This window comes from Solanum stenotomum, chromosome 1, assembly GCF_019186545.1.
Source record: "Solanum stenotomum isolate F172 chromosome 1, ASM1918654v1, whole genome shotgun sequence".
Classification (NCBI taxonomy): Eukaryota; Viridiplantae; Streptophyta; class Magnoliopsida; order Solanales; family Solanaceae; genus Solanum; species Solanum stenotomum.
The window spans coordinates 18,734,775-18,750,097 of NC_064282.1; the positions used below are offsets into that span (position 1 = coordinate 18,734,775).

Sequence of the window (15,323 nt, forward strand, 5' to 3'; positions counted from 1 at the left end):
TGTCTTTGTAGTGACTAATGTATATTAGCAGGTGAAATTGCTCCGTTGGCTTATATCTGTTCTTTTTTCAGGTAAGCGCAAAGGTACCAGGGAGGCTAGACTGCCTACCAAGGTGCTTTGGATGAGGAGATTGAGAGTCCTCAGGCGTTTGCTTCGCAAGTATAGGGAATCAAAGAAGATTGACAAACACATGTATCATGACATGTACATGAAGGTGAAGGGTAATGTTTTCAAGAACAAGCGTGTGCTGATGGAAAATATCCACAAGACAAAGGCTGAGAAGGCTAGAGAGAAGACCTTGTCCGACCAATTTGAGGCTAGGAGGGCAAAGAACAAGGCAAGCAGAGAAAGAAAGTTTGCAAGGAGGGAAGAACGTTTGGCTCAGGTAATTGTTTGAAGCTCATTAAAATTTCTAGAGCAAAGTTGGCTCTGACACTTGATAGAGTGCTCTACTCGAGTTTTATGGTTTTAAGATGCATTTCATGTGATTATGGGATTTTATACCCTTTTAAGTATCTGTGTAGGATTTTTGCTCATCTTTTCTGTTTCAATTTTCAGGGACCAGGAGGAGAGAAGCCAGTACAACAACCTGCAGCACCAGCTGCTGCCGCACCAGCCCAGCAAGCTCAGTAAGTTCATCTGCAAATATATTAATTGTAGTTTCTCCTAGGGCCTAGTTTGAACATCATTTGATGACAGTATATCCTTGCAGGGGATCTAAGAAGTCGAAGAAATGAGCATGATGAATTGTAAGGAGGGTTGGCGCTATGCCTACTTTTTGTCCTTGTTAGTATGGCAGTTTAGTATGTTTGATCCCTTCCCTTTTTGGCCTTTTAACTTTAAAAGACAATGTTACTTGTATGAATTTGAAAGCTGGTTTAAATTTTTGATACGTTGATCCTTAAAAAAAAAAGAAAAAAAAAAAAAAAACTTATCCCACCATATATATGTGATAACTTATTCCATCACTATAGTATAAATGGTGGGATAAGTTATCCCAAAACATGACAACCAAACAAGAAACTAAAATATTATCTCAGGACTATTTTTTTTTCCCTATGACTATTAATTCTTATCCCCCACACCAAACGATCTCGTATAGTGGTACATGTAGATTGGAGGTTATTTGTACATGATTGGAATTATTTATGCTTACATAGTCTAGTGGTACATGTAGATTGGAGGTTATTTCATACATGATTGAAATTAAATTGCAGATATGGAATTCACTTGGAAAACATTACTTCGATAATATATATCACGTGTGTATATCATAGCCATATTATCACTAATATACACAGATATACATGACCTGCATTCTTCTTCGTTGAACATATACTATCATGGATATTCACTGATATACACATGTACATACATACATATATACAATGTATTCTTAACCTCGAACAATGTATTCATAGTTATATTCACGTTTTTAAGTTTACAAATATCACAACAATGATTTCAAGGCTTTTGAACGAAGAGTTCAATGCAATGTGAAGATGACACTTGCCAATTTCTCTAAAAGAAAAGAGTAGTAAAATAAGGGGAAAACTACACTACATAACCAACAACTAAAATAATAGCTAGCAAATGTATATTTTTATATGAGATACACAAAATACACATTTTTTATACAAAATTGTTTTTTTTTAATCTATTTTATAATTATTTTGGCCGATCGGTAAAATATATAACTTGCCCTAGAATGAAAGTACCTAGGGGAAGTCCCAACATGATATCCAACACAATAGGTTAGGCCCAATTATTAAAGGCTCCTTCCTCCTTGTAATAAGTGGCAAGTAAACTTTAGTAGGTGGATCTAGTGGGCCTAAAGAACAAATAATAAGTGAAATTTTGAATAAATAGATTATGGCTTTTCCCATAAAAGTAAAATTTCAAGCTTTGGTTTAAATTAAAGAAAAACAGGCATTTTCTAGAAGCTTATATAAGTCTAGAGAAATTAAAAGTAAAAGGAAAATGCCATAGTTGAGAGTTATTGAACAATGATCACAACAAAATATGATTGAATTTTGAGTTACAACTCAATAGCAATCAGGTATTCCATAATTAAAAATCATTAATGAGAAAAAAAAAGTATTAGGGCCCTTCTTACTCATGAGAGCCAAAGAAACAATGAAAAGCAAGGGGTAAACATAACTTTTAATAAGTGGTCTCTTTTCTTTGCCAAAGTTTTATGCAGCAAAATTATGATATTACTTGTGATGGTGCGAAATACTCTCTTTGTCCCTAATTACTTGTCCACTTTTTCTTTTATAGTTGTCCTTAATTACTTGTTCATTTTGACAAATTAAAAAAGGACAATTTTTTTTACCTATTATACCCTCAATTAAATGACTAGTTACTTTTAAGAATGTAGAACTTTTCATCCACTTCATAATTAATAGGGATAAAATGGTAAACTCACTATGTCATTAATTGTTTTCTTAATATGTGTGTCAATTCAAAAGTGGACAAGTAATTAGGGATAGGGACTAACAAGTATCAGGTGAAAGACTTGAAGTGTGTTCAGAGGCAATGGAGCCTATTTTAATGGATTCGAGTAAGCCAAGTGTTTTTAAATCCATAGTTTAAAAATAGTGCGTTCAACATAACTAAACTCAAAAAAATTAAACCTATCAAATTTAATTCGTAAATCTGCTCTAAGCGCACACACATGTTAAATCATATAACACTATTGTTTTCTTTTATAGAGAATAGTAGTGTTTGCTATTGAGGATTTAGTTTGTGCAAATGTAATTGACTTAAATGGCTGAACCTATCAAATTAAAATCTTAAATCTGCCTCTAAGCAACACATGTTAAATCAGATATCACTTAGCTATTGAGGATTTAGTTTGTGCAAATGTAATTGACTTGAGTGGTTGGACCTATCAAATTCAACTCGTGAATCTATCTCTAAGCAACAAACATGTTAAATAAGATACCACTTAGCTATTGAGGATTTAGTTAGTGCAAATGTAATTGACTTAAGTGGTTGAACCTATCAAATTTAAATCTTGAATCTGCCTCTAAACAACACACATGTTAAATCAGATTACCACTTAGCTATTGAGGATTTTGTTTGTGCAAATATAAATGACTTGAGCGGTTGAACTTATCAAATTTAACTCGTGAATTTGCCTCTAAGCAACACACACGTTATATCAGATACCACTTAGCTATTGAGGATTTAGTTAGTGCAAATGTAATTGACTTAAGTGGTTGAAGGAGTGTTAAGTCTCACCAGCCAATAAATTAAAGAAACATTGCATGTCAAAGTTCAAGAAAGAATTTTTTTTTAAAAAAGGTGTCAAAGTTTGAAAAAACCATATGTACCTCAAAGGGAAAGAAAACAAAGAGAAGACAACAAAAAAGAAAAAGAGAAAGACCCCACCAAATATTTATCTTATGATGAATAATAGAAGACTTTAACACACTGATTGAAATGGCCATTATGGTTGCATGGAATTCAGCATATGATGCCTGCCCCCCTTTGCCCTTTGCCCTTTACCCTTTGGTGGAAATCTCTCAATTACTTCAACTTGTTACTAGTGAATATCTTTTTTTGAAGAAGACAATCCATTACTTGTTTGAAATTTTTATCAGAAATCATGAGATTGTCGGATCCATAGCTAAAACTTTCCCTTTTCAAATCCTACAATTCCCTCCAACTTGTTGAGTTGTTTCATTTCTTCTGGAAAATTTAAATTATATATATTGACAGTATTATAGTTATATTTTATATTATTCGTGTAATTTCACGTAAGACTTATCACTTCTTTTAGGTTTTTGATCTATGTTTATTATATAAGATTGTCTATATTAACATTTTAAGTGATATGATCATGTAAATATGTTTTGAGTTATTAGTTTATATATATTTGAATATTGACGTCATCATATGAATATACATAAAAATATTAAAACGTTGTATTAAGATATGAATATTAAATAAAGAACTAATAATGTTTGTTTTTTTCAATAATTAAATGCATAAAATTTTATATTAAACTTGATTAGTATAAATTTAAATATACTAATTTATTTAATACTATATCAAACAAAGATATTTTAAAAGATATATAGCAGTTTGTGGTGGTGATGGTTAACAATGATGATTGTAGACGCTCGTTAAGGGTGGTGGCGGTTGATGATGATTGTGGTGGAGGATAACGATAGATAATTATAGTGTGTGGTGATGACTGATAAATGATAGTTGTAGTATATATTAGTGGTTGATGGTGTTGATTTTCAATATTGATTAGTGTTTGTTGTGGTTATGGTGAATGAATTCGATATTAAAATAGAAGCTACTCTATAAAATATTTAGGTGGTGTCTCAAACATAATAAATAAAAGTTACTCTTATCAAGTTCTGAAAGTGGTGGACATGTCTCCCCTTGTGATTATATTCTCATAGTGCAACCAACAATTCCACCCTAGAAATAAACGTGCAAATTAAAAGGTCAACAAAAAAATATTGAAAAAAAGTTGGACGATTTATTTGGTGGCCAAAAGATCAAAATTTGTATCTAGCCAATCTCAAATTCCCTCTCTTTGTCAACAAAATCAACACAAAAGAGAGAACATATGACCAATACTACTATATTTTGCCATCATGAAGTTTGTCATTTTTGTTTATTTTTTTTTCTCATTAAGGTGGGGTAGGGGGTTGTTTCATGCAATATTCTTTTTTGAAATTGGGGCAAGGGAAGGGATTATAGTGTTGGGGAATCGAACCCTCACCAACAATATGCGAGTTCAAATAGTCAACCAACTGAACTACTAAAATTCTTTTTAATTCATTTATTTTAGCCAAAATGTAGTACAAATGTGAAAAGTTAATCTGAGGGAAGTAGCACATTAGAACTTTAATAAAATCTTTATATGATTCTGTACGAAAACATTGTATTGAATAATTGATACCGTGTAAATTACAGCCACAAAAATTTGAGCCTATAAATGTTTCTAGAATATTTAGGTCAAAGAATTGTACTGAACATATACATGTTGTTCGTATCGTTGTCAAACTAAAAGGAATAAAGGCGACATGATCTCTTATGACCAGTTACCATCTGAATATATAAAAATCATTTTACAAAGATGATATTATTTTTTTAAGAAAAAAAACTTACATGTTAAAAGCAACAAACATTTGATTTGTTCTCTTTGTTCCCATCCTTCATATGGATAATAATAATAACAATTAAATTAGGTGTATATTATATATTTAGCTTTATTTATTTGACTGCAGTTGCAGTGGATCGATGGTCAAGAAAATAGAATAATATAAGTTCAGAACTATATAATTTACAAGATTTATCTCATGATGAGAAGTGATCAATCGATGAGCCTCGAAATTACATTTTTTTGCAGAAGAAAATTCATGATGATTTTTGAAATAATAAAGGACTTTGACCAAGAAGATTTGGGAAGACCAAAAGTTAGAGCTATTACTTATTTTCTTTGCTATTGATTTTGGATCAAACAATATCTTCCAAATTGATTAATCATCAGAATATTGTAGAAGCCTTATTCTACAATTTCTTTGATTTTGTACGCTTTAATCATTGATTTCTACTTTTTGATATTTCAATTCATTTCTACCATGAAACTATATTTAATTTGGATCTAGTATAGGACTTTTAAAGGGGACCGTTACTATACATTGTCATGATATTGGGTAATGGAAAGATCCACGAGGGGGTTAGGGTGGCCTGGGTCAGAGTCATGATCAAATACAACACTTGCTTGATAAACTTAGTTAAAAAATAAAGAGTTGTGTCTTTACTATCAATCATGTATAACTTTTGACATGATAGTAAGGAATTGATATTAGCAATAGAGATATGAAACTCGATGAGTTTGACACTATATATAAAGCAAAGGGTGATTGATTATTCATATGAAATTAACCCTCAGCTTTTATTTTGGAATCGTGTTTATAAAGATGCATATAGATTGTTCCAAAAAGTCATATATGGTAAGAGTTGATTTCTTTTACAATCACTCAATCAAAGTTATTATCTTCATAAAGTCATTTTATTATTAAAAAAAAATTGAAATTAAGAAAAAAAAAATGATTTTATAACATAATAACTATCCGTTGAATACATTTTTCATTCTATTTTGCTGCTACTTGTAGCTACGCATAGGATTCCCAATCTAACTCATCAGGGACCTGCACTCACATAAATTGGCATAAATTAGTCAACTCAGACTTGTACAAAGTCAACGCTTGGTTATTTAAATAAGTAAATTAGGCTTATTGTTTATTTTTTATTTTTTAAAATACAGTTAGCTTTGCACGAAAAAACCTTTTAAAGGTCTATCCTTTTAATTCCAGTCACTTTTCTGATTTACAACAATAAATATTTGTCTAATAAACTTTGAATTTTAATTTTATCACATGGACGTTTTTATTTTACTGAAAAATATGATATATATTTTTATCCTAAAGAAATTTTTTTAAGATGTTGTTGAAGGAGAAGTCCTAATAGTCAAAGTATAATATGCTCCCTGAGTCAAATGTGGCCATGGATGTCAGGGTTACTTGTCTTTTTTCTTTTTTCTTTATTTAAAACTTAATTGATTCAATATTTGAATCTTATAAATTCGAATTCTACTTCTTTTAAGTTATTAAGTTTTAAATTATATATATATATATATAATTTTTTAGACGAATAAAATATTTAAATCAAATCAAATTCGACTAAATTTTATTTTAGCTCCGCCACCAATAACATGATCTACACATTTTCGAGCAATTGTTGGTATTAAGCGACAAAAACGTGAAGGGTTGGGCATGTTGATTATTGATCAATTTTTTGAGGAGATAAGATTCTGTGTCCCTCCGTATCAAAATGGTCCTTGATGCATAAATATTAGTACTTTATTTTAATTCTTAATATATTTCACTTTCATTAAAATGATTTTTAATATATAATAAAAAAATATTTTTATTTTAACTTCTTGTTAGCTTTAAAGAAAGAGTCTTATAAAATCCAACACTATTTTTTCTATTTTGTTTTACAAAATTAATTATTTCTCTGATCTAAACGGATTGAACGAATCATATTTTTTCATATCAACTGGGGGTATATATGATAGGGTTGAATCAAGTTTTTCAAATATCAAATCAAATCATTATTGTCGAATTTTTAAATATTTAAATCAAATCAAATTAATAAAATTCAAATTTTTCAACCTCAAATTTTTTCGATAAAGTATTCATACAAACATATAATTAACTTGTACTTTAGAGATATTTTTAGTCCTATCAAAATACAATCATCTAATGTATTTTTTTAAAGAAACTAACACAAAATATGAGATGAGTGATGACACAAAAAAATTAATAAAAAATAATAATAAAATCACATAAAACAAATATCGCAAAATAATAGGTTGTAAGAAATGATCATAATTAAAAGTACTAAATCATCGAAAAATAAAGTCTAATAAGTAGTAATTACATGACTAAACATTGAAGAAAAACTAAAATTAGGTTATATATTTTAATTTTCTAAACCAATGTAAAGTTAAAGAACAAATATTCAATATTATTGTCATTCTTAGTATTAAAGTGATTTTTTGTTGTTGATAGTATTAGTATTGATTTGAGCTTTAGTAGGGTTACTAATATCTATAGATTATAATCTTTATTGGACCATTCAAAATTTTAAATCTCAAACATGAAATAATATGTTAAATGATAAAAACTATAAAAAAAATAAGAAATATTTAGAAATTATATCAAAATAAATACTTTTATCTATAAAATAATTTTCTTAAAAAATATATATAATATCGAATTAGTTCGATCTCGGATTTAGTTAAAACCAGACCAACCCAAGTATAATCAGATTTTTTTCCAATATCAAACTAAGTCAACCCAAACCATTAGTAATTTTTAGTTTCCAATTTAACTCAATTCATAATTTGATTCAATTTTCAATTCGATTTTGTTCACCCTTAGCCGACCCTCTATCTTCCTATCTTTGCAAGGTGAAAAGGGAACATAAGATGATCATATGTGGTGACGAAAGATCGTGTGGAGAGTCAAATAGAGGGACATGTATCGATAAATATGAAATTAAAGAAGAAACTAAGGTGATCGAGTGTTGAGTGGAAGGCCAAGAGAGAAGGCAAAACTAAAGGAAAAAGTGCCCTATTTACGTCACTCTACATTTGTAGTATTACTTATTAGCTACCTTTCTAGCTATCCCTAGCTTCACTTTTTTACCTTCGTCGGTGTTCTGTTATTCGTATTAAAATTCGAATAAATTTAAGTTTATACTGAATAGTTCAATATTAGTTGGGGAGGAAGTAAAAAGCTCTTTAATAGAGACGATTTTATATCTAGGAAGGACCTGAACTCAAAAAATTTAGTTAAAAATAGATGAATACGGACCATTTCATTACAATCTTTGTCGGTACCGTAATTTTACTTTTATCCAACATAAAGCACGCTAGGGAGATATTTGCACCCAGAGTATACACCAACGCAGTAAAATTTATGACATAATTAATCTTTACATACTCATATTTATATTCCTTCCATTTCTAATTTGTTTGTCTTATTTTGATTTGATACGAAATTTAAGAAAATCAAGGTAAAAAATGTTTTTTTTTGAGTCTTGTGATTTGAAACAAAAAATATGTAAAATGTATCAAAATATTTTTTAATTTTATGATATGAAATATGTTACGTGGAAAATTTGAAATAAAGAGTTGCAAGGAAAATGACATTTTTTAAAACTAATTTAAAAGAAAAATAAGACAAAAAGTTGAAATACAGGGATTAGTAAATTACTGTGCGGTGTAATCTTATATTTATCCACTTAACAAGGAATAAAAAATGGTTTGTGAATAAATATTTATAAGTAACGGATTTCTTGATGATTTTAATCTTCTACCATAGAACATATATGACGATTGAATTGGTGGCAACTCTCTATTACTTATTATATAGTATAAATGTAATATATATATATAATGGAAAATGCATAAGTACCCTCAACCTATGCCCGAAATTTCAGAGACACACTTATATTATACTAAGGTCCTATTACCCCGAACTTATTTTATAAATAATTTTCTACCCCTTTTCGACCTACGTGGCACAATGAAAAAATTGTCAACACGCGTTGGACCCAGAAGATAGTGCCACGTAGGCCGAAAAAGGGTAGAAAATTATTTATAAAATAAGTTCGGAGAATAATAGGACCTTAGTATAATATAAGTGTGTCTCTGAGATTTCAAGCATGGATTGAGGATACTTAAGCATTTTTCATATATATAATATATATTTTGAATCCCCCATTTGAAAAAGAGACCTACTATGGTCATATGGATACTATCTTTTTTTATAAGAAATTATCTATACTGACGATGTATAAAATGTGAAATCGAAAATTGGTATAGATTTTAATGGAATCAAATTTGGCAGGATTAGATAGGAAGGGTTATCGTGTTCGTTCATTTCTTTTCCACTGTCTAATACTCATTACAATCTTTTGACATGTAAGAAAATTCTAATGGACCCTACCTACTACTCATTGCTTTCAAGAAATTAATTTTTTCCTTTGATTCAGCCACACCCCATTCACATACAACTAATTAGTAACATCAAGATATTTTACATTATTAGCTTAATTATTTGATTATAAAAAAAGATTTGAAAGAATATAGTTATAGTGAGAGAAAATGATCAAAATGGTCCTTTATGTATGAAGATTGCTTTATGTTGACCCTTAATATATTTCATATGATTCATATGGTCCTTAATGTATATGAAAAGATGATCATTTTAGTCCTTTAACCCTAAAACTAATCAAGAAAAAAAAATCATGTTAGATTTAACATATTTGCTTTCTTTCACCATCACCATCATAAACCCTTCTCCTCAACTTCTTTCTTTTGCCATTTGAGGTCATGCTCTATATCCTCATAAGAAAAATAATATACACTACACCTATTTCTCATCTCCATCTAAACAAAATTTTCAAAAGCTTCTATTATCATTCATAAAGAAGAATAAGAGAACCAAAATCATTAAAACAAATGTAAACTAAGTAAATCAAATTAAAGACTCAATTTCTCCTTCCAGGAGATCACCATAAATTAATCTCTTTTAAAATTGTAACTAGTTATTGTTTCTTGTCGAAGTGATTAATTTATGGGGAGGATATAGCTTTCTTTTGTTTTATTCTTTTCAAAATTACTAATTTTTTCAAGCCATTTTTTAATTCTATTTTTAAAATTAAAGGGTAAAAATTGAACAGACAGATGTAGAAAACAAATATCTTATAAATATCCTCCATTGTGCAAGAAAGATGGAGGAAGAAGGCTCCCAACTGTGGGACCCACAGTTAAGTTTAACATTTTTTATGTTTTCAATTAATTTTTAGGGCTAAGGACCAAAATAATCCTCTTTTATAATACATTAAGGACCATATGAATCATGTGAAATATATTAAGGATCAACATGAAACAACCCTTATATATGAAGGACCATTTTGATCATTTTCTCTTTATAGTGGATATAACTTAACCTCTAAATTATTTGATTGTGTCAAAACTGGATTACTTGCAATGAATTTATGATGGAAAGACAATTAGGTCATGATGAAATTTAAATGAGAAAATTGTATAAAATAGCAAATTATTAATTCAAATTAAATGATATAATCACAGTTTCATTTAATTGTAACCCGTAGCAAACAGTTGCCATTCGCCTCTCTCCCAACGAATCTCGCTCGCCAAACTCCCTCGCCTCTCTCACTTTATACAAACACAAATGTATAAATTGTGTTTGTGTATGTATAAAGCGAGAGAAAACTGTATATACAAATACAAATACAAATACATATATTTTCGTCCTACACACTTATAATTATATAAATACAGGTCTTCCCCTACCAGTTTTCTTTTGTCTTTTCTCTATTTGTTGCTTTATACAAATACAAATTATTACAATGTATAATTTGTGTTGTATAAAGTGAGAGAGAGAGAGAGAGAGATTTGATATATAAATGTTTTATTTCGATTCAATTGTATACAAATTCAAATTTTATGCAGATACACAAACACAATCATTGATACATATACACAATAGTTACATATATACAATTGAATCGAGAGACTGCCAGCGATTTATACAAATCTGATGCTCCAAAGCAAACATAAAGTTTGCTATTGAGCGCAAGTATACAAACTATAGCTATAACACACAAATATAAATTTTATGTTTGCTTAACCTAAAATTTACTCAATTTAAATCTACACCTATCGCAGTTATGCAAATCAGCAAGTTTTATGTGCGCGGAACAATTCAATATATGGAAAAAAATATTCTTCCTAACTAGTGATGAACTTTTATTTTTCGCATTATAAGAATAAGAAGTAATTGAAGAAAAATGATCCACAACGACTTTTTAACTTTGCATTACAGACCATTGATAAAATTAGGCAACACAAGTAAATTTTATTTGGTATATTTGATTTGTGTAATGATGTTTGATATTAAGATATAAATTATGTAACAAACTTTTCATATGAACCAACCAGATAGGCAGGGTATTTGTTAGAAAGGAGACAACAATATCCAATCATGGAGATGGAATATATCATATTAAATTTCACGCCTAAAACCATTTGCACCTGGAAGCACAAGGCACCAAAATAAAGTTTAGGGTCATGTCACAATTTGGGTGGGACTTTGTGGGGGTGTGGGGTGTGGAGGGGTTAAAATAGGTAAGTTTGATATAGTCTAAGAGTTTTGATCGAAATCATGTATTTATATTTTGTGTTAAAAAATCAACTGAATATGTATAAATAAAATGAATTAATTCTCCTTCTATCTCAAATTATTAGTTGTGGTAAAATTTTGTTTGATTTGCTTCTTTAATTGATGAAATTTACTGCCTATAGTTTATAGATTTCACAAATTTGTTAAATATTCATTTTTGCTTTATCACTTCAAGACTCAAGTCTTCCTTTTTCATCTTTGATTATTTGATAATTTCCACAAATAAACAAAGCAAAAATCCAGATGTTCAATCTGATGAGAAGATAGATTAATTCTTCAAAGAAGAAAATTATGACTAATTAGATCATTAGTAATCATTACTCTCATAATACAACATGCTCAAAATTCTACTAGATGTTAAATCAATTTATACCTTTGTTTCAATTTTATGTTCAGTTGGTAAAAAAAAAATTAAAATATTTTTTTTAGAGAAACAAGTTTCTTAACATTGAGGAAAATGACCTCCCTAGTAAAAATAGAGAAAATAAGTTGGAGAAATGACATTCCGCGTTGATTGTCCTTCCACCCTCCATCAGTATACCTCATCTTCACCACCACCTCTATAGTATCTGTCAAGATTATATATATAAATACGATAAGAATAGTACTTTTTCTATTTTTATACCGAACATAAGGAAATAAGTATAAAACCACTTATTTTCCTGAAAATAATTTTTCAAGAAATTTTTTTCAATGGAAAACATTTTTCTTCGTACTAACAAACCCCCCCCCCCCTCCCCCAACCCCCAAAGTAAAACTTATACTCCATGTACTTGTCAACCTTACTAATTAAAAACACGTCTCAAAATACTTGTTATTTTAGAAGTTTCAGAAAAATTAACTATATTTTTTTCATTTTATCTTCTGTAGTAATTGTTCGTGAAGACTATAATTAAACATTTCAATTATAACATATAAATTAAATAATATTTAATGAAGAGAAATTATATATTAAAATATAAATAAGGATAAAATAATTAATGAAACATCCCTTCAAATTAATATTTTTAAGGGGGGGTGTAAATAAAAAAATCCGACTAGTAATTTGAGTCGGAGTACCTCCCCCATCCCCCAACGTAATAATTTCTTTTAAGAAAATATATGATCTCAAATATTATCAATCATTAGATATTACATTATTGTAGATATAGGTGTAGATGTAGATGTATTCATAAAATTGATCAACCTGTAGATACTCTATAGAAATCAACATGAGTAGTTGTGACGGTGCTCTATTGGTAGATTGATTTAAACAAGATTAAGAAATTAAATATAAAAGAAAAACTTTCAAGAGAAGTGAGATTTCTAAAATGAGCAAGAGAATAAGGGACAGGTTATAAGTTTTTTATTTTTTTATGTGATCGTGGTGTATGGGTTAAGTTTTAGCGCACCTCGATTAATTTCATGGGATACTTGCCACTTGCTACCTGCTACTATCAACGGATACTAGGTAACTCTGTCCATCAAAATTAGAACAAATAGAAAGAATGACTTGGTGTTTTTTTGTCTCTGCTCAAAAATTTATTTGAGAGAATAACATATTTTTATGTTTTTATTTTTATTTTTTACAATTTTAAAGAGAAGAAAATGACTTAACAAATATCTCTTTAGTACTGTTATTTTTCGATTCCTAACGAAGAAAAATAAAAATTTTGAATTAAAAAATAAAATAAAATTAAAGATAAATTTATAAAGGGTTATAAAGAAAAAATGGTCAAATGCCCTCTCACGTATAACCGGATTTTCAACTACACACTTAAACTTTAAGGGAGTCCTATCACCCCCCTCCTCCCGAACTGTTTAAAAATGAAATAATTATACCATTAAAAAGCCATAACCAGATCTATGGTGGCATGTGAGTTTCACGCGTTTGACAGGTCATCAAATTATTATTTTTTCAATTTTTATATTTGTTTACCCTTTTCTTCTATATTCTTACCCATCCCTTCAAACCCCTAAAATATTGTCACCATCACTAGAACACCATAAGTCCATTAAATTGGGTCTTTAAGGAAGAAAGGTGAGATATTCGGGTTTTGCTCATTTGAAACCTAAAAATCAAATTAAAAAAAAAGGGAAGGGGGGAAGAGAAGACGAATATGACGGAATATTGTCATTAATGGTGGTCACCGAAGATAAGCAATCCTCTCAAGAAAGATGAGGAGGAGGAGCCTATGATGTCTTCCACATCATCATCTATAGCGATGACAATTTCAAAGAGCAAGAGACTGATTCTACGACAGTTGATGGATTAACAAGATTAATAGCGATAATTTTTGAGATATAGTTGATTGATTGAGATTTGATATTGATAATTAAAGGATCTATTAGTAAAAAATATTTTTTTTCGGTTGGTCCAATCGGATTTAAAGTAAACCCATATTGATTTTTCTCAAATCAGATCCAAAGTATCTTGGGGTGATATAAATATATGTAAATTTATCTCAATTGATTTAGGTTGATTGGTTTTGCAAGAGATTTATATGAATTTGAAAATTTGTTTGAAATCAACAATAGTGAATCCGGTGAAGATGGTGGTGGCAGCAAGACTTAGAGGTGGTGAAAGATTGAGAGATTTGTTTAGATGGAGAAGAAAGAAAACAAATAAGAAAAATAAATAATTAAAAATGCATATATTTATTGAAAAGAGATATTAAAAATAAAGTTTTAATAATAGATTTTGATACTCACTCTCCCAAACAGAGTGAAATACACTCACTATGCCAGCTAAGCATTCAAGGAGGTAATTATTTCAGTTTTAAATAGTACAGGGGGTGATAGGACTCCCGTAAAGTTTAAGTGTGTAGTTAGAAATTCGGATATACGTAGAGGGGGCATTTGACCATTTTCTCGGGTTATAAAATCAATTGACCTACCTTCGACTAGATGCTATTGTTTTCTTGTTAATTGTTATTCTTTTCAAAGGAAAGTTTATTTTTTTTTCTCTTACTTCATTTTCCTTGTTATTTTTTCAAAGGAAAGTTTATTTTTCTCTTACTTTTTTTTTGAAATCTTATAGACGAGGTTATCTTAAGATTGCAACCTCACCTTTTTTCATTTTGTACAATATTCCTTATGGACCTATCCTAATCAAAAGTCAATAAAGAAAGAGCGAATTAAAAGAAGAGTCTATTAGTCATCGACGTTATAATTGTTATACAAAAGTTGTGTAGTATACAGACAAATGTCTGATTAAGCCAAACACCCTAATAGGAGTTGTGACTTAGTTAGGTATATGATATATATAGTTAAACATGAGTTTTCAATTTCTAACTTTCACTATAATTAGGTCAAAATAAAAACATTATTTGCTTCAAATATACGAAAAAAAATTCGGGGCAATATTGAACTTGTTAAGAAAAAAGTCACTTTAAAATAATGAAAATAATATATATGTATTTATACTTTTGAGTATTGATACAGTCACATCCTCTAAACAACCGTTCTTTATAATAACAATCAATTTTTCTATTGAACTAATTTTCATATTATATTAGTATAATAATATCT

General features: G+C 29.2%; 1 protein-coding gene across 1 annotated transcript in view; it reads left to right on the forward strand.

Annotated features, from left to right (window-relative positions):
• LOC125861225 (60S ribosomal protein L19-3-like) overlaps window positions 1-892 on the forward strand; it is a 4,082-nt gene extending 3,190 nt beyond the window's left edge. Inside the window, exons 2-4 of the mRNA XM_049541194.1 lie at window positions 29-385; window positions 559-629; window positions 713-892. Of these exons, the coding sequence (XP_049397151.1) occupies window positions 29-385; window positions 559-629; window positions 713-737 (453 nt within the window). The 3' untranslated portion in view covers window positions 738-892. The remainder of the gene's footprint in view (window positions 1-28; window positions 386-558; window positions 630-712) is intronic.
• The last annotated feature ends 14,431 nt before the right edge of the window (window positions 893-15,323 follow it).